At 49.3% G+C, this 20,717-nt stretch overlaps 1 protein-coding gene across 1 annotated transcript in view; it reads right to left on the reverse strand.

Moving 5' to 3' along the window:
• Positions 1-281: 281 nt before the first annotated feature.
• Positions 282-20,717, reverse strand: part of SORL1 (sortilin related receptor 1) — a 147,895-nt gene continuing 127,459 nt past the window's right edge. Inside the window, exons 40-48 of the mRNA XM_072954152.1 lie at positions 20,323-20,419; positions 18,260-18,444; positions 14,681-14,800; positions 13,512-13,676; positions 12,183-12,357; positions 11,069-11,175; positions 8,273-8,465; positions 5,884-6,096; positions 282-4,419 (exon numbers count right to left, since the gene is read on the reverse strand). Of these exons, the coding sequence (XP_072810253.1) occupies positions 4,352-4,419; positions 5,884-6,096; positions 8,273-8,465; positions 11,069-11,175; positions 12,183-12,357; positions 13,512-13,676; positions 14,681-14,800; positions 18,260-18,444; positions 20,323-20,419 (1,323 nt within the window). The 3' untranslated portion in view covers positions 282-4,351. The remainder of the gene's footprint in view (positions 4,420-5,883; positions 6,097-8,272; positions 8,466-11,068; positions 11,176-12,182; positions 12,358-13,511; positions 13,677-14,680; positions 14,801-18,259; positions 18,445-20,322; positions 20,420-20,717) is intronic.

Here is a 20,717-nt window from a genome sequence, read left to right on the forward strand (position 1 = left end):
GCTTTAAGGGAGCCACTAGTCGTTGCCCCCGCAGAATAATTTTATTTACTTCAAAACAGCCGCCACACCTCCCCACCCCTCAGCCAACACAACAACATCGTGTTCTTCAAGGAGCCACCGTCTGAGACCGGCTTGTTAATAACAAAATTATTCCAGGTCTTAGTGTTCTCTCATCGAGGAAATAAACATCCTTTTAAGACAGACAAATCAAACGGTGTTCGGAGACCGTATTAACCACCTTGACTGTTCCCAAAAGAACAACTCGAGACACGCGGAAAGAGTGGATTTTCAAATAGGTGTTTTCTTGACCCAGTTAGGTTTTTATTCAGTGAAAAAAGTTGACATTGAGACAAAAGTGATCTTAAAACTGTGTGACAATAACAGTAAAATCTTCAGCATCAATCAAGTGATTTGGAAACTTATCAAGGCAGCTGAAATCATAAACATCTAATTTCACTTTGGAGAGAAACAAGGATACAGTGTTTCACTTCAAATAAGAGCAGAGTAGGCCTTTATTTTGCTGCAAATGCCTTTGATTTTGCCTAAAGTTTCTAATAATTCATAACAAGTCTTTCAATGAGAAATGACATGGAATCTCTGAGAATAATGTTCCTCTTCAGCCTTCAGACTTGACCCATTTGAGCTACTACACATGAGACTAATATCACTCTTGGGTTACTTGGCTCTGATGATTTAATTCATAAACATGGCTGCTCAGAATGAGTGGGCAGAAACATATCTACATCCTGTCCTCCCTTGACCCATGTTCGCTGGTGGTACCCCTTCTGAAAACATGCTTATTGTCCGTGTACCCAACAGTACACGTAACCTCTTGCCATCTGTTCCATTTCCATCTCTCAGTCTTGCATAGAAAGTAGTCTATATAAACTTAATGCACTGGCTTTTATTACACAAAAATTGTACCTGAAAGGCAGCACACACTTCCTTTAAGAAAAATAATCCAATAGGAATGTCGATACAGCCCCAACATGAGTGAAGATCCTGCACAGAGTTTTAGAGTCAGTTCCTAAAATCAATATGGAGATGGGTGTTCTGTTTGCTGATATCCCTGAATCCCTTCTCTGAGGGACCTCCCGACTCTCTGCCGAAGGAAGACAAACATCTCAGGGGTTCACCACGATGTCCTTAGTGGGAAAGTGACCAACCAAACCGGACAGGAGGATCTCACTAGATGGAGAGCGACCGCTGGGTGGAGTCTTCAGTGCCTGCCCCCCAGCAAATGTCCACGGGTTTGGGAAGGGGTACGTTCCTAAAATTGCTGAAGTAGAGCTAATCTAGTGCATCACACACGATGGGCAGAGAGAACACACAGCTTGTGTCTCACACCTGTCCCATCCAAACACCCCCAGTGACACGACCGGGGATGGAACCTGAGAAACCCCTCTTCCCAAAGTCACAAGTGCCAACCAGTTATTCAGCCTTGCAATGATCCACCCAGCCTGCCAGGGCAGCCAGCAGTCACCGACACTCCCCACCTGTCTGGAAAAGGGTCTGTGTAGGTGTGGCCTCTCCCGGACTCCTCTGCAGAATTCTACTCTGTCATTTTACCCACGTGGACCCACATCTCATAAGGCTTGAAGGGCATTCAATACATAAAGGGGCAAACCCGCTTCCAGAGAAAATCTGTACACAATCCCCCTGCCCACCAAACTGTCACTGCCCACTCGTGGTCCATCACGGGCGCACGAACGTGGGCTTCTGACATTCTAGTGCATCCTGGGAGGAAATAAAACCTTTTCCCTGTACAGTGTGAACTTTGGAGGTAGCACCTCCAACGAGGTACAAAAGCCCCTTCCTTCTTCCTTAAACAACCAGGGGCTCCAATTGGTCACAGTGAAGACAATGATCTGGTCACCTGCAAAGGCTCCATGCAGTTTTTCTTCTCATTCTCTATGGTCACTCCAACCTCTGGACTCTTGCAGACGGCATATACATATACATCCAAACCTCACAGCGCTGCGCAGAGGGGAGTAGAGTGCATGCTTCAAGAGTTCATAAAAATATACAATTTACACATAGCTGCATCTATTCAGGAACTTAGCTCTTCTGTTTATATAAAATACTCTAGCCCTAAAAGGCTGCTTTTCCTCAAACAGCCCAGTGGCATTTTCCAAGGAGAGGGGTGATGGCCAGTGTGTACAGTACGGTGCACTAAGCATTGGGAGGCACTGGGAGTGAGAACTGGATGCTCAGAAATAGCTCAAGTTGCCAACTGGAGACATATGCTCTGTACAAAGGCTTGCCTGTGGGAAAAATGAATATAAAGTCTCAGAGCCTTTTATATCAGCTTTCACAAATGCCACCAAAAAGTTGGCAGAAAAAAGAAAGGAAGAAAAAACACTTTCTAGTTGTTCGATTAAATGACTTGCCTCCCACCAGATCGTTAACCTTTCAGTTACTTAAAGTGCTTATTAAAGGGGACGTGGTGGGGCCTGAAGTTTTGCGGAAAACTCCAAAGTAAGACAAGATAAAGCCAACGAAACTCCAGTCTTTAAAAAGATAACACAGGAGAGAGAGAGGAAAGAAGAAAAAACATGCTGGAAGGGAGGCTCATTATTTTTACAACCTCTTGTTGAAATGATACGGAGCCTCACCCACACGACATCCTGAACGTGTACAAGTGAAAACACTCCGCCATCAAAATATACATATATACACAAATAAAATTTTTAAACTTAAAAAAATTTAATCAGCTCTTTGTTTCCCAAACACTCCCTAGGTAGAACAAAACTATATTATCACCCAAGAATGATACTTTTGGTGAAAAGAAAGCAAATACTTCGTGAAGGGGATGCAGTACATCTAAGAGGAGATGGGGTTGTGACGAAGCTTGCGGATGAAGGACACACACGCAGAAGCATGACTTTCCCCCCCGCCCCGAGCTCACTGCTTCTCAGCTGGGGTGCATACAGTAGGCGTCACACCAATGCTAGGCGCCGGTGCTTCCAACACTAGCTCTAAAGCGTGGGCATCAGTCTCCAGCGGATTCCACATACCTACCAAGTGGCCACTGCTTGAATACAGGGGAGGCACTGAAAGGCAGAGGGAGACAGCCCAGCTGATTTGACAGAGAACATGAACTCTGTAGTGTCCGCTGTGGGCTGGGCTGAAGGGTCTCAAACTCGGGCATCTCCTGCATCTCTGTTAAGAGTAAACAGTGCTTTCTCTTTAAATTGGGCGGGGGCTCGGGGGATGGGGTCCAGGCAAGGGAGGTGAAAGAAGAGAAGAAAGAAGCAAGGAAGGCACTGACCCAATTCACAATGACTGCATATATCAGGATGGGTTTTTAAGGACAGTAAGAGGCCACCTCAACACAAATACAAAACTTTACATTCGAGATTCTTCAGTGGTAAGAACAAACAACAACAAAAACAACAAATCAAACAATCAGAAAAGGAAAAAAAACTAGGTACCATATCTGCCAGTGTAGCTATCATGGCACAGATCTAGAACTCTCTCCCACAACCAGAGCGAATTTCTGCAACGACAATGACACCAGTGTACAATAAAGCAGTGTTATCATGTTGCAGCTTGGAAAGCTACATCTTGTACAGAGGCGTGTCCAGCAAGTGTCCATCGATTCATGTAAGAGAGGAAGCTGTTGCTTGCAGGGCTTCTCAGGCTGCAACTCTTGTTTAATTGAAACGGAGCAATGACTCACTATGCTCTCCTGCCAAATACCACTGGGTGACACACGGGTGAATAAAAAGGGATTGTATCTGCAATGGTGACAAAACAGCTTCTGTTCCTCGCCCCCCAAGCCTTGCAGGCGAGGGGCTCATAACACGTGCGGTGTCAGATGATCACTAAAGCCTTGCCCTATACAGAGTCCCAATAAATTAACAAAATAACATAGAAGAACCTTGCCCCCATCACTCACCCAAACACTTTCACAGCAACTAAATGCAAACAAAGCTTTAGACTTGAGCATACTTTCAAGGAGCAGCGGTTCTGCCCGTCACTCTCTCTTGATGTTTTTATTAAACACATTTCTGTGTTTTAGAAAAATAAAAAGAATGACCAATTTATTGAACCAAAATTATCTCACAGACTTAAAAGCATGCCCAGTAAGCACAGCCCTGGAAGACGACACTAATATCAAATCAAAGCAGTTTGGTTACTAAAATCAACCTGGTTTGAAGTTCACAGTTGATTCCAACAAAGTTTATTCATTCTTTTCTTTCCTTTTTTTTTGTTCTGTTTTGTTTTCTTTTTGGCCCATATAAAAATAACATGTTGCAACTCAAAGTGCATCTTTTAAAATAAACCATCAACTATCTTTATCAAATAAAATATTTACACCATTTGGTTTCTAGTGAGGAAAGCCTCTTCAGGCTATCACCATGGGGACGTCGTCGGAAAATCCAGTTATCATTGGAGCATCTTCATCGTCCTCCCCTAAAGGCAAAACCATCGGTCCTCGATGAGTTCCAGCACACTTCCGCCCAGCCCCACCTCCCCCGCTGCCCCCCACCCCTGTCACAAACGAGCCCCAGCCAGAAGAGTCAGCACCAGAGCCCACAGGCATAATCATCGATGCTGAAACCAGCCCGGCTTCTCTCTGACACCCTTGGGTCCCTGTTCCCCATCAACGGGCGGCCAAGCCTATTTCAGTGGTGGTTTGAACCAAACAAGGAAAGTAAATCTTTTAAGGAGGAGGATTTTATTACCTACCCAAAAGTCCGATGGGCGGTTTTAGTTGCCCAGTTTGAGTTATCCACACCCCGTGCTAGCAGAGTAAGTGAACGTCACCGTCTGTTCTCTCCTCTGAACCCACACTGCTCACGAAGAACAGGGTCGTAGAGGGGCTTAGGCACTTGGAGGACAGGCTCCCAGACTAGTGGCTGTCCCTCCGTGGCCCCTGGTACCATCCTGTGCATCTAAGTGCTGACCCGCATTCAATGATCATTACTCAGCACCAGGGTGGGTGGACACCTCTCGCCCCCAAGAACAGAAGCCAAGAACCCACCTTCTTCATGCAAGGCAGCCCAAGCGCTTGTAAGAAAGCAAGAAAAGAGACAGAAGAAAAGGGAGAGGAGCTACTATCAAGTCACCAGTGAGAAGGGAATCCAGAAATGTCTTTATAAACAACAACAAAATTGCAACTAGCTTACAGGAAAGATAAATATGTTAAAAAAAAATCAACTTACATTCAGCAGTCTGAGTTTGGACAAGCCTGAGTTTGGGGAAGGTCCCAAAACATACGGACTTAACTGTACTTAGGGAGTGGCCTACTAGCTCTATGAGCGTTCGGCTACCGCAGCGTGCAGGCAGCTCTAAAAGGGACTTCTTCCTTCTCCCGGGCCACGTGCTATCGACAGGGAAAGAACTGAGGGCATGCTAGCAATCAGGAAGAGAAACGGCAAGATGGAAAGGGTTTCTTTGGACAGAAGCCCATGGGAAAAGCACAGCTTTCTGTCTTGACTAAAATCTCCAGAGACGTCAGACGTCTAGGCCTGGGAAGGATGAGAGGCGCTGAAGATTCTTGAGGATCTGCCGATACCCTGGGAATACCTGAAGTGCACGGTCTATCCCTCCTGCCCGTACAAGGCAAGCTCCTACCTGTCCTTTGACAAAACTCCCCGTCTCGGGCCAGAAGCGCACTATTGACGAGAATACTGGTATTTTAATTTAGGAGTGATTTCAAAGCAAAGGGCTCCAACTGATTCAACCCAAAGCAGGGGGATCGCTGATGGATGAACCGTCAAAAGATGAGCTCAAGGAGGGGAGGTGTAGCTCAGGGGTAGGCGGGCTTAGCATGCACAAGGTCCTGGGTTCAATCCCCAGGACCCCCTAGTCAATCAGTAAACCTAATTACCTCCCCCCAAGGACCCCTGTGGGGTCCGCCCCCGCCCCACTCACCCAGGTCATCCCCGGAGGAGAAGATGGCCGAGCCCAGCCTGGAGCTGTAGTGGCTGTTGGCGAACGCCGTGAAGCTATTCTGCAGCCGCCGGTGCTTTGTGTACAGGATGGCAAACCCGACGCCCAGGCTCAGCAGGATCAGGAACAAGACGGGCACCACCACGGCAGCCACGTCGGTAGACCTGGCAGCCTGGATCGCTGACGTGTCCCCACCTGCGGAGGCACGAGGCCAGCCCGTAAGCCTCCTACGAAAGGGCCACCCCGCAACACCCCACCCACCAAAAAAGCTAAGCGACCGCCACCCAGATCTCCTGCCGGGGGTGGCACGTTCCTGCACGCGACGCCCGAATGTTTCCCGGAGCCCTTGCCTCCAGCGGACGGAGTGCAGGCCTCGTGCATGCAAATACGGTAATTACATCAGGCTCCTAATCACTGCCTCGTTGGTTATTTAGATAATCTCTTGGAAGGGAGACCTTTGTTGGGGTATCAACATTGATTTCATTAGCATTATTACTTAAGACCACTTGCTTGGCTCACATAAGAGGATGTGAAATCAGACCACTAATTAACGAGATTGCAATTATTTCCCCCTACTTGGCACCAAAGTCACTCTGAACTGCAATTACCTGAAGCTCCATTAAGTGATACAAACGAGATTCCTTCAGTGCAGTACTGACTTAACAGCTCATGAAGTTTTATGAGGTTCTTTTTTTTTTTTTTTGACTTAAACAGAGTGAGAGAGAGACCCTTTCCTTATACATTTAACATTTTTTAAAAGCTCTTTGCAAGGCCATTTTGGGTGTCTGTAACCTAACAGTGATGCTCCCTTCCCACTGCCTTAAATATTCGCTTTATGATGATGCACTGATAAGAGCTGTAGCGACAGGGGTCTGGGGCAGAGCCATCTCGTTGTCGGGTGAAAGACAGGCTTCCTGGAAGGGGTAGATTTTTATGTCAGAAATTCTGGGGAACTTCTGAGCTCGAGGCAGGAAACCGGCTCCTGGGAGCCAGTTTTAGCCAAGTAAGCAACATGGACTTTCTAGATCCCCACAAGGAGCCTGGCTAGGCCTGAGGCTGTCCCCTGGTGAGGGCGAGGTGCTGCGGGCCAGCCTCTGCGCATGGAGGAAGCTCAGTAACTACCCAGGGATTCAGCCCAACAGGTGCTCATAGATGGGCCAGACAGCAGCCATTTCCCACAAGCCTGACCTAACAATTCCATACCCACATCTTTACCTTCCTTCACTACCGACTTACCGGGGAAAACTCTACCCCCTCTTATTTCCCGTGTCTCTACCTAATCCCAACTGCGAAGTGGTACACTGGGGGAACGCCCTGGGCTGGAGCAGTCAGGAAGCCAGCCTGGCAGAGGCGACAGGAATCCGTGAGTTTCCGCCCCCGCCCCACTGGCACAGGGGCGTGACCATCAGGGGGCAGGACGTGGACCAGGGGGTCTACCTGAGAGATGCTCCTGCCTGACAATCTTGGTTTTACATAGGCAGCTGGCAGATGGCCCCACAGCAGTTTCCCGTAAGTCTACTTCACAGGTTTCTGATTGGCTTTACTAAAAAGGAGGTTCTATTTAGGAAGCACTAGGTCAGTAAGAGTTGAGTTGTTTTTTCTGTTGGGACCTTCTCAGAGCCTCAGTTCTCCCTCTTTCAGGGAGCTGCCAAGGGTAAGTATTCGACCGGAAGCCACCCCAAGAAGCGTGGAGGAACATACAACAGCTCTAACATAAGACTTTGAGCTTAAGCGCTGGTTAGTTCTTGGCTGGGGGAAGGGGAACTAAAACAACCAGCGGCAGAATGTTGTTGAAATCCCGGCAAAGCTATCAATACGATCTGAGCAGAATTTCTGGGCAAGTGGAAGGTTCCTCTCCTCTGCCATCAGCATGGCCCAACACGGCCATCTGCAAGTGTCCTGAAGACAGGGACCCCAGACCAAGCTCAGCTTCTGAGCTGAGGCCGACCGCAAAGATGAAGGGGACGGCTGTGAAATCAGTTACTCTGCGATGAGGTGATCTGCTGGCTTGGAGAATCACAGGGAATATTAGCCTGTTAGAGGCTCTGAACGGTCCTCCAAAAATGAACAAAACACATTGACCCAGTGCTTCCCAAACAGAATCTCCTTTTTCAACAAAACCTCCCTTTCTTCTGTTTTACATTCAGAATGTGGTCACCCTGTAATCCCAGCTCCTCACCCCATGCCTGGCTCAGGAAGTATTTGTTAAATAAATCAGTGCCTAATTAAACTGATGCATAAATGGTTTTCTTTTGAACTGCAAGAACATTTTAGGTGCATGTTAGGAACACACGTGTTCATCAAACCATGCTACTCCCTGGATACATTTCCCCGGAACTGAAGGCGGGAATGGGCCACTACAGCAACTTACCAGACCCCAACTCATCATAGAGCAGGACAGCAGGCTCCCCACAAATCTGGCTGCCAAAAAGGCAGCGTGCCTGGACGGTGAAAGTGTAATTGTGACCCAACTTCAGGTTGGAAATTTTAAAGAAATTGTCTGTAGTATTCCCAAGGTAAGCCGTGATGTTCATGGCACTGTCAAACATGTGAATCTCGTAGCCCTGAAAATAAACACACGAGAAATTACTCGGGAAGTTAAAGAAGGAACCTAACAGCTTCTACTGCTGGTTCCAACTTCAGGTGAGACCATATTTTAGGCTTTTAGAGATGCTGAAGTACTTTGGGTTTCTTACTGGTTCTTTTTACTTTACCACTGAGGTACTGGATTCAGAAAATGGGAATTCTCTCATCCCCAGTGTCTCTGATAATTACCAAGCCCACTTCTGAGATGCCTGGTAGAAGTGAACAGCGTAGCCTTAACAAAAGCCATGTTAACAGATATTTTGGTACAGAATTCAAAGCTCTGGTCAGCAATCCACTTGTCTCAGGCAATATTAAATCTCGCAGAATCTGGCCAAATCAGCAACAGTGCACTGTAATGGGGCTGAACTAATAATAAATCCAAGCTGCAATGGACACCAGCCATGGGGTTAAAAAAGGAACTTGTAACTGTTAAAACAAGACATTTCTCCTTGGAGGAACGTGTGGGAATTCCATTGTCAGCTCACCGCACACTTCCGAGCTCCTGGCTTTCCGGCGCGTCCGAGCTGCTCTCAGCCCCAGACCAGCCTGGCTTTGAACTGAGCGGCGGCTCAGACCCCCCAGTGACGGGAGCATGAAATAAGCTTCCCATTCAGGCTGGCTCAGGGAGCGTCCCGGACTCCCGTGTGGGAAACGTCACCCCTGAACAGCCCTAGCCCAGCACGCTGGCCGGGGTCAGGACTGACGACCAGGCTTCTCCGCTGACCTCCACGTACTGCAGGTCAAGGCTACCAGCAACACTCCCGCCTCCACCCACAGCCCCAACCACACAAAAGACCTTCTCTCTTATCTGTACCCACATCCTGGTCCCACTGCATAAATCGTGGTCCCTTGCTTGGTTCCCATTCTGTTGACCTGCCTCTTCTTTGAACTCTAAGTTGGAGAGGAAGGACGGATCAAGCTTAAGCCAGCACCCTCCACTGGGAAGGGAGTACTGACCTGCAGGCCCAACCTTTACAGAGCCGGGCTTCTGCCGCCCAGGGAGGATCCTCTGGTGACAGCCAGCTGCCAAACTGGGCCTCCCAACACCGCCTGCCCGGAGTCCCATTCCTGCATGCTTTTCCATAAACTAGCATTTATTAGTTTCTATCGAATATATATATTCAGTGCGGGACATTTGCAACATACATAAAGGTCTAAAGAGAAAAATTTTAATGACACAAACATTAACCACTCATAATTTACTTGACCAGTCCCATCCTGTTGGGCATACAGAGGCTCTCCTCCTTCCTGCTGTCATAAATGAAATTCTCTATGCACACTGTTTCCTTAGAATAAAACCCATGAAGAATTATTGGATCAAAGGATATAACACTTTAGATGTTTCTGACACCTATTACCTTAAGAAGGTTAAATCAATTCGGATTCCCTGGGCACTCATCTTCCCAACTATTACTCAAATCGATAGCACTCTTCCCCCCAAACTTTTGCCAATTTAATGTGAAAGCACTGTATCTTTGCTGTTTAGATAACCAGTGAGGCCAAATCGTTACTTTCTTTTGCTTACTGATGCTTGAAACTTTTTGATTTTGTTACCTGCTTCAGCTGACCCTTGAACAACGTGGGGGTAAGGGGCACCGACCCTCCCAGCAGTCAAAAATCTGAGAATAACTTAGAACTGGCCCTCTGTATGCACGGTTCTGCATCCTTGGACTCCACCAAGCACAGACCATGTAATAGTGTAGGTTTTGCACATAAGTGGACCTGCGTGGTTCAGTCTGGTGTTTTTCAAGGGCCAACTGTGTTTCTGTTTTGAATTGATTTGAAAGTTTTCTTTATATTTGAGTAACCATTTATATGGCATAGTTGTGAGAGCTGTGAGAAGCTTCCCGTTTTAATTTAGCTTTAATTCAGCCCCTGGCTTCACACTTTGACTATTTAGCACCGTAGGGCTGCTCCTTGTCAACACTAGACCCCGAGGTAGACACCGCAGGTTCACTGTGTCCCTGTTTAGCTCATGCTTTGTTGACGATGGGGCCAGCCCAGCTCCATTCGAGAATCTGTGCCGCCCCTGCATGGCAAATCAGTTCCCTGGTGCCACCCTCCTCCTCTCTCCTGCCATAAATACAGTAATTGGTCTGCTGATAACAAAACAAGGTGTTTTCCATATGTCAAGAGACTACATCTTCAAGTGCTTCTCGCTCACTGGAAAGAAAAAGATGAGATGCCAGCGTGACAGTGCAGCTCAGTTTCCTGGTACGGAAGCGCCAGCCCTGGCCTCGGGCTACACGGGAAAGACGGGGGGCCCTTGGTTCTAATGCTGAGCCCCAGTCCCGCTTGAGGAAGCACAGCGAGGGCTCCAGCCCACTTCCCCGTCTTTCCGGGGAAGGCGAGTTCAGGACTGCAAAGTGCTTAGTGCAGAGATTCTCATCTTTAATGGGCAGCATAAACACTTCGCTAATTAGCGATCCCACAGAAAACGGTCCTCTAATTCTCAAGTTCACTCCCCTGCCCGGTTCTTTCTTTGCACTCTCTCTACGCCGGCAGACTGTTAACGAGCTCATCTCTAAAACAGCATTCCAATTACATTTCCAAAGTCATTGAGAAGGAGGGAGGGACTTACCCTGCTCTCATTAAAGTTCTTTTCCTTCAAAGCGAGGCTCTTCCAAAACAGGAGAACATGGTCATTTTCTGTTATGATTTTTAAGGCATCGGGTGCTGATAATGAAACTGAAAATTAAAGATGAAAAGGGGAAGCAGTTAGTGGCTATACGTTTGAGTCTCTGTTTTCTCGTTCGTCCAAGGTTGGTGAAATAGTGCTAACCTTGAAGGGACAGGTTAAGGAAGGAATGAAACACACATACCGCTTCGTATAGAGCCTAGCACATTGTAGACTCTTAACTGGCATCTCATTTGCTGTTATAATATCTTCAGCCAAGAAATCTGGGCAGTATCTAGACCCAAGGATGGCCAAAAACAAGTGGAGGTAGAGGAGGAAGGGATGCGGCCACGTCAAAATCTGCCTGGATTTCTGCTTTGATTCCAGTCTGCTTTCCTACCCCCAAAGCCAGAGGAGCCTGAGAGCTTAGTGAGGGGCTAGGGAGCTCGGCCTGAAGACAGAGCCCTGGAATGACCACAAAGTACGGCCCAGGCCCACTGTGGACACTGCTAGCTTCCATCCCAGACATGCCGGATACCATCTGCTATTGTCCCAATAACTGGGCTTATGACCTGCTTTCTGAACTTGAGCCTGACTGCTGAGCCAGCCTGGGGCTAGCAGCAAGCCCCGCTTTAATCTACTACCCAGTTACCAGTCTCTGTCCATTTCTGCATACGCTATTGCCACAAGGAACCACCGTGACTTCAGTCCAGGTGCACAGATGCAACGCTTGGCCTTAAGTGGCAAATATTCAGTTTTATCTCCTAACTCTCTTGGGAATGCCAAAGCCAGCAAAGGGGGAGGAGACTACAGGAGACAGAGAACGTGGAACATGACAGCCACGCCCCCGCCCACGGTGCCCTGGCCACCACCCTGCAGCCCAGACCCCGCCACCCCTGCCCGGCTCTGCCCCTGTGGATGCTGAGGGTGGTCTCTGCACTTTCTGTGCAATTCCTGATAGAATCCCACATCTTAAAAAAAAATTTAAAAGAGCAGAAAAACAGAAATCCCACGTCTAGAGGCGTCCCAGCAGCAGGGGGCGCCTTGCTGTGTGGGAAGGGCTCCACTCACTGCTTACCTGTGGTAATTTTTATACTGGAATCCTTGCTCATGTTCCCCAGCTGGACAATGACGTGGTATTTCCCTCCAGGTTCCAACTTGTTCAGGGTGTATTCCACTGTACTGTTGCGGGATTTTACTTTGTAGCTCCTGTCACTCTTCCTTATCAGATCTTTAACTGCAATGGCATATAACTGGGGCAGGAAAAAGACACCTTTTAATAGAAAGTTGGCATTTTTTACCCTTTGGAGATCAGTGGGGACCATGTCACCTAAGTTTGTCCATAGCTGTGACCCACAGCAACAATATTTTGAGCCCCAACTTCTGGCTCTGTTCTTTGGAAAGCCTCTGGGGCAGTCAGGTCCCACCTTATAACAAATTCACTCCCAGACTTGGGCAGAGAAGTATCAATTTAATCTCCACCCCAACCCTCCCAAAAAGAAAACAGAACAAAGTAACCCTAGGGAAAGCCACATTTACGGTGGCATCAGCAGGTAGGTTAGAACAGGCGAGAAAAACCCAAGTTCAGCGCTCAACTTCTGACCCTCCACCCACCCCTGCAACAGTGTCAGGATGTCGTCAGAGGGGGACAATGAGTGAAAATGTTCAGTCGCAGCTCTAAGGGACAAAAGTCCTACCTACTCTCTCCCAGGTTGCTTCTCACACATACGGGGACGGGGAAAACATAAGGATGGGCTGTCAAGCTCGGGAAACTCAATCATCAGGAAAAAAACAGAGAGCCCAGAAGAGTCTCGCAATCAAGCATTTAAAACGACCCACTCCTGGGACAGCGGGGATGGCAGAGGAGGGGACGGAGGTGAAAGTAGCCGGGGCCAAGGGAGAACGGGAGCTTTTCTCTAGAATCGATGCCTCTTCTTTTAGGACAAGGCCCAGCCAACTTGTTTGTAAAGGTGCAAATCGTAAATATTTTAGACCTTGAAGGCGAGATGGGCTCTGCCACAATTAACTCAACTCTGCTGTTTGTGGCGTGAGAGCAGCCACAGATAATGCGTAAACGAATGGGAGAAACTGGGTTCTAATAAACCCTCACATAGAAAAACAGGCCACAGGCTAGATTTGGCCTGCAGGCCTTTGTCTGTGAAGGCAGAGAATGCAGAGAAGCAGCAGGGACAAACCAATATGGCAGCCAGGAATAATGGAGAAGTGACAACAGAGAAGAGGCCCCTGCAGGGACCCCATCTTTGGGCAGACGGAAATGGGGGGAGACCTCCTGCTGAGCTCCAACCACCAGGCCTAGGCTTCTTTCCCATTACAGGATCCACCCCCACCCGACCCAAACCGCGTCAGGAAGGAGGAAGCAAGGCTGCCTGGACGCCCGGCCGCTCACCAGGTCCTGGTCAGGAGAGTCGTACGGGGATTCCCACTTGATGACAGCGGAGGTTTTGCCTGTACGAACCACGTGCAGGTGACGGGGAGGAAGCCTGCTGTCGGGGACCATCCTCACCACAACGTAGTCAGAGGACGGCCCCTGGTAGGGCACCACCACCCGCACCTGAAACAAGCACCCCGTGAGCTCACGCAGCTGCCACCAAACCGGGTTTCAACAGAACAGTGACACGCGTACACGACTAAAATTCAGTGAGTATAAAAATACAGAAAATGTACAAGAGTCCCCAGATCGCTAATCCATTTTCCCAGGGTAGTACAAGCAATGATTTTATGTGTTTCCTTCCAGAAACGTCCTATGTAAATATAGGCACAGATACACAAGTGTGTGCACAGAGACATTCTCATACATGTGTGTGTACGTGTGGTCTATTTTTCTTAATCTTTTACATTTTTTAAAAAATTTCTATTTGTTGGGGGAGAGGTAATTAGGTTTATCTATTTAGTTATTTTAGCAGCGGTACTGGGGATTGAACCCAGGACCTCCTGCATGCCGAGCACATACTCTAACCACTGAGCTGTACCCTCCCCTAGCCTATTTTTCTTAATTTTTTTTACACAAATAAGAAAACATTACACATATTATTATGCTCAACCCTTCTTTTACTTAATAACACAGCTTACAGATTTTTCCATTTAATTTGCTGTATGTATGTTGGGTGGTTGCCTCGTATTCCATTGTAAAGAGAAGCCATGATATTTTTAAGCAGTCTTCTCTGGACAGACATTTGTTTCAAACCTTTTGCTATCACAAGCCATTGTACGCCAGGCACGTCTTTCCACACACCTTGGCGCACGTGTAAAAGCACGCGGGCTAAATTCCTAAAAGTGGAATCCACCGAAAGCTTTGTTCTGGTCCCGTGACCTGTTTACCAAGTCTCCAGTCCTACACAAGGGAGTCCCAGGGTTTCAAGTAAAAACCTGATGCTTGTGAAGAAGAGGAACCATCGTCTGTGTGTGTGTCTCTCTCTCACACACGCGCACACACACGGACCCTGGAATCCACATCTGCAGCTCCCCCGGGTCCTGGCTCTGAGCTAGGAGCCCAGCAATTAAGACATCCTTTAAAAATAGAACATTCCTCTGTACGCTCTGGTCCAGGAAACTTACCAGAAACAAATACTGCTCATCCCTACTGACAAGGACTGTTTTGTTGTGCTGTGAAGTAGTCAAGCTTGTGGGGTTGCGGTAGAGGTCAAGAAAGGACGTGGCATAGAAAATACCGTAAACCTGGTAAAAGAAGAGAACACAACAGGATACCAGTTCAGTGGCCAGTGACCTCACTCTCTTGGAAAACCCTGATTTAAGACCCTGGGAACCGCTTCAAAAGAGCTCGCAAAGAAGTCTTCATCCAACATCTATTTCATCACTATTTACCGAGAAGAAACGCCGAGCCAGGCAGTGGATTTCCACCTAGGAAGATAAATACGGTGTGGTCTCTGTCCTCAGGGATTGCTCTTTTGAGAAGAGCCAGGCAGAGAAGAAAAACAGAATTACATGTAGGAAGTTGCAAATACAGAACGTCAGATGCTATACTAGAAGACTGCATGATAAGCCGGGAAAAAGGGGGGGTTATAAGGAGTGGGGGCACCCTACCAGAGCAAAGGGGGGTGCGGAAAGCTTAGCGGACATGGGGAGGGGGTGGCAGGTGTGCGAGCCTGTGGAGGGCACACACGGAAGGAGGGCGGACACGGCTGGCTGCACAGCAGGTGCCCAACCTCCCCTTCCTCCTCAGTGGAATCCTGGTCCTCGGTGAGCCAGGCTACCTGGAAACACGCCTACATCCCCACCTCCCTCTCAGCAGGAGAGGCCACGTGACAGGGCCGGTCAGTGAGACGTCAGCTGACATGCCAGGCAGGGCCTCGGTGAGGCTCACTCAAGTAGGGGGAAAGCCTTTCTTCCTGCCCTCCTGGTGCCTGGAACGTGGAGGATGCTGTGGCTCCAGGAGGCCTCCTGGACCACGAGGTGGTGCCACGGGCTGGAGGGGCAGGGCCTGGGGCCCGGATCAAACTGCACTGTGGCTGTGGAAGCCCCCGACTCCCAACTCCGAACCTTTCAGTGAGAAGGGGAATGGCTGTTGAAAGCCACTGTTGCTCTCAGTTCCCGCTCTATGTGGCCGTTCTTAACCCTAATTGGTCCACGAGGGAAACAGAGTTTAAAGCAAGAACTCTGATGGCCCCGGCAGTGGGGAGGGCGGAAGCTGAGAGCATTTCTAACCAACAGTAAGCATGAGGGAGCTTCCTTCAGAAGGCAGAAACAAGAGGCAACTTCTCAAAGAGCACAAGAGCGGGCAAGACAGGGGACTTAAGAAAACCGTGCACTTCTGGGAGGGAGGGAACCAAATAGGAAGACGCTTCCATGTCCCAGACAAATGGGGCAGGAGCAGGAATAGGGGAAGCAGAGGGCTCAGAGCGTGAGATGGGACGTCGTGGCGGAGGGGGCCCAGGGCGCAGGCAGCCTGATCCCAGTGAGGACACGGAGCGGGGTCCGGGGGCCAAGAGAGGGGTCCTCAGAGCCCAGGGAGCCAGCGGGTACAAGGACCCCACACAGGCAGTGCTGGCGGAGGGCACAACCGCGAGTGACACGCCAGAGCCCTCAGTGAGCTGAAGACGGGTCCACGCTGAGTTTCCTACAGGTGATTTTGAGACAGGAGAGAGGGGGCCAGGGCACAACCATGAAAAGCAGTGGGGGCAGGACGTGAACTGATTAAAACCCGACTACGGCAGAAGATTCAGTTCCCAGTAGACCTGGAGCCTCACTCGACACGCATCATAATGTCTCAGCATGATAAATGGCCCTCCCCCAGGAGCCAGACAGCTCCAAGGCTGGACGGAAGAGGCCAAAAAGTGGGCGGCGGCCCAGTTCCTGAGAATCCCCACCCCTCCCCCAAAGCAGCTGGAATCTTCCTCCCACTTGTTAGCACACGAAGTTACTGAGCATGTTCAAACCGACAACCCTGCACCTCCCTTCCTCCCTCCTTCTCTCTCTCTCCCGCCTTCTGCGAGGGCCCACACTCTGTCTATGGAGTATGTATCTCCCTGAATAAATCTACTTTCACTCTACTCCAACTCTCTCTTGAATTCTTTCCTGCTCGAAGCTAAGGACCCTCACTTAGCAGGTGCATCCCAGGGGCTCTCCTGAGACCTCGGACATGACCGTCCTCTCGCACCCCATTTTCCTACAACAGTTTCACAGGCCCCTCGCCCTTGGAAAGTGACTCTGAGAAAGGAGGAGGCAGAGCTGGCTTCTCCAAGTTCACACATGACAAGACACTAAAATCAAGTCCCGTGCCCATGCTCCATCCACAACGCCGTCCCATGAGGATGCTCGGGTGTGACGGGGCAGGCCCTGAGCTGAGGACACACAGAAAGGCCCCTCTGTGAGCAGAGTCTACCTGAAGGTAAAATGGAGACCTGGGGGGGGCGGGTGGGGGTGCTCTGGGCCTTCTCACCTCTTACCCTGCCTCAGAATCAGGTCTGGGAACAACCGCAGAGCTGAGGCTGTGAAATGAGCTGGACCTGAGCGCTAACTTGGTCAACGGCTGACTTGACCTCAACTCTCCACGCCCCAACCTCCTCGCCGGCAGAGTGGGAACATTCACCCCCTACAGCTGCTGGGCGCACACCTGGAGGCCGTGTGTGAAGGGCTGGCACTGTGCCCGGCACATGGAGGGTGCTCAGTACTGTCACCTCCTCCTTCTGCATGGCTGAGCCTACAGACAGTTGCCTGCAAACCTTGGTTCTTCCCCCAAGAACCAGTCCTGCACCCAGGGCACACTGGGGAGGCCCCCAGCAGACAAGACACCGGCCAGGGCCTCCCTCACCGGCCCCTGAGGGTTCACTGAGTCTCAATTGCAGGCTTAGTTCCATCTGCTTTTCCATTTGGGAAACTTAGAAAACAAACTTGCCCTTCAAGAGCTTACAAACCAGTGAGGGAGATAAGTGTAGACAGACGACATGAAACAGGATGCTCGGTATCCAGGGCGACGTGATGCTGTGCAGCACCAGCTATAAATACGTAGGAGTTCGTCAGGGACCGAGATGAAGCGGAAGAGGGCAGGACTTGACTGCTCAGCGCAGGGAGCGGGGAGGCCTCCGGGGGAGCCTCGGTGCAGAGGCGGGAGGAGGGTGGAAGCAGCCTTGGGAAGGTGCACCCTGGGGAGGGTGGGAACTAAAAACCAGACCCAAAAAGCAGCACAAACCCAATCCGAGTGAATCAAAATGCAGGCAAAACAGTGAAAAACAAAGGACCCACCTACAGGTGCAGCCGGGCCCCTGGAAGGAATGGTGTGGGGTGGACGTGGGGCACAGAAGCCACCTCGCAGGCGGGGGACCCCACAGGTGGGGCGGGGCTAGTCACTGTCACTGCAGCTGACTTGTCACCAAACCCAAGGTGCCTTCCGAGCTCACGACTGACCCCCTCCTCGTGCTCGGTCTATGCAACAGCACACAGCAGGGACTCTCTCTCTCAGAGGCCAGGCCAGGCTGCAGAAAGGTGCGCTGGGGCTGGGCTGTCAGGGGCCTCAGGAAGGAAACCCAGAACGGACCAGGAGGGTAGCTTGTGTTTAGGGTGATGGGGTGAGAAAAAAAAAGCAGCAGCAACAGAGAGCAAAGTCCTAGAGATGGCGGGCGGCCTAGCACCCGGGGAGCGTCCGTCCCTCCTCTGCACGGGTCATCCTGGCCGACTTACCACATTCCTGGGGCCAGTCCAGGTGCATTCCACCGCCGTCTGATTGATGGCCTTGGCTTTGAGGCTTGGGGCGGGTGGGCGGACCCCTCTGGTGGTGACATGCTGGAATGCCAAAGGGCTATCCCCCAGGTCGGTCTTGGCCCAAGCAGAAATCTCGTAGGGTGTATGAGCTGTCAGGTTGCCGACTGAAAAAACAGGGGCAGGGGGCTGGGGCAGCAGTCAAGAATACAGTCTTTACACGCACAGCCTAGTCTTTTAAATGTAATCTCTCAACTTAAGTGAATCCCACATGCTGTACGATTTTTATTGTTTAACAAATTCACTCAGTGTTATTTATTAATGACTACAAGTAACACACAGCGTAGGCACTGGGGAATTGTTGTAAAGCTCACCATTTGGGGATATAAATTGGGACCACACTCCTGGAGAGCCACTTGGCCTTGTGTGTGAGTCTTGAAATTCTCCATAACCTTAAATCCAGCTAAACAAGAGGGACTGCAAAATCTGCGCAACCAGGATGTCTGTCAGTATTTGTCTCAGTAGAAAAAAGTGTACATAATCTGACTGCCCAGCAAAGAGGCAATAACTGCGCATCCATGAACTTTTATGTGCCTTCATGTGCCATCCATGAACTATTACATGGCCACTAAAAGTTGTTTCTCAAAATATAGAATGAGACTAGAAAATTCTGTTATTTGTGTTAAGTGAAAAAGGCAGAATATAAAACTATATATAGCATTATTCCAAATTTATAAAAAAGAAATCAGTGAAGCAGAACCATAGTAACTAGGAGAGATCCAAAAAATGTAAAAGTGGTTTCTCTGGGAAGTGAAATAACAGGAAATTAAAATTTTTATTATACCGTTTTTTGTTTTTTAGATTTTCTGTAATAGGCGTGTGCCCCCTTTCTAATTGGGGGAGATGTTATTAAAAACTAAAAGAGCAGTGAACAAAAAGAAGGCCACGCTCAGAGGAATCAGGACTTGGGTTGGAGCCTGAGTCTACGCCGTGCAGTTGCAGGAGCACAGATGAAGTCGCCAAACTCTCTAAGTCCGTCTCCTGGTCGGCGAGACAGGGAAAGGGAACAGCGCTTACAGCAACTGACTGTTGCAGGGAACGAAAAAGAAAATGCTCGTAAGTGCTCAGCAGACGCTTTGCACGGAGCGAGCCCTTAATGTGTTTCTGGCAACGGCTGGTAAGACTTCAGCTCCCGACTCTGCCAATCCCTATGGATGAAGCAGTGAGGCAGTGAGACACCAGCCTTTGGAATTAACGAGATGCGGATTCCAATCCTGGCTCTGCCACCTTCTGAGGGAATCATTCCATTCCCGGACCTTCTTTTCTCATCCAAAAAGCGAGCACCTCCTGCAGCATTATTTTGGGGTGTTATGGGAAAGCACCACATTCAGAGCGCCCAGGGAAACGCCTGCATGCAGTAAGCGCTCAGTGTTTCTTTCACTCTTGCACGACCTCCTTAGGCAACTTCAGTTTCCATGCCTTCCTCAACATCCACAGGCAGCCCTGGCCACTGAAGGTTTTGAGAATAAATTAAAAACCTTTCCTTTAGCCCATTTTCAGATATGAGAATTTTAACTGAGACTCACTATTTGCACAGATACAAGAGGAACTGGAGCCCCTTCCTTCCTTCCTTCCTTCGCCCAGATGACCATTCGTTCCATAAACACTGACTGATCACCAATTATGCACCAGCCCTGTGCTACCTTGTATCCGCAGAGGAGGAGCGAACCAGACCAAAAAAAAGAGAGAAGGGTAACTAAGCTTGTGGGAGGCCAAACTCATCTGCAGAGGGTTAATCTGGATTTTTTTTTTTTCAAGTCTCAAGCCTTTGACTTTCATGAAGAGTCCCTAAGTTAGAAGGGGGTTTGGGGAACCATCAGTGCATTCTTCACCTGGACTCAGGAGTCCCTGACAGCATCCTCAATGGACAAGCACCCGTCCATTGAGAAGGGCAGCAGAGGAGACCCCCTCCCGCTCCGTTCCCGGCAGCCCTGCACAAGCCGCCCTCCTTCCGGCTTACACACCGCCCAGCTCTGGGACGCTACCTTTGTGTGACAGTACACTCCCTCGGAAGGTCATCGTTTTCTTCTCCTGTTTATGGGCATTGAATGCCCAGAAGAGGTTCACCACATAGCCATTCACCTGCCAAGAGCCAAGCACCAGGTTACACGGACAGTACACACTCACAGAGCACACGAGACTCGAAGGGCAGCCTTTTTCTGTTGTTCCCCAGGTATCTCTCTTCTTACAAGGAACAGCCTGGGTCCTTTGATCCTTAACCCAGTTCCATTTTGTGCTACCATTAAATATTTAGTTACACTCCCTCTACTTCTAAAAAACAAGCGTGAGACCCTTTACAATTTACAGATTCAATGAGAGAAAAAAGTTAATGCAAGATAAAAGGACCAGAATCCATTAAAACAGGCAGAAAGAAGAAAAG

Source organism: Vicugna pacos, chromosome 33 (assembly GCF_048564905.1).
Source record: "Vicugna pacos chromosome 33, VicPac4, whole genome shotgun sequence".
NCBI lineage: Eukaryota > Metazoa > Chordata > Mammalia > Artiodactyla > Camelidae > Vicugna > Vicugna pacos.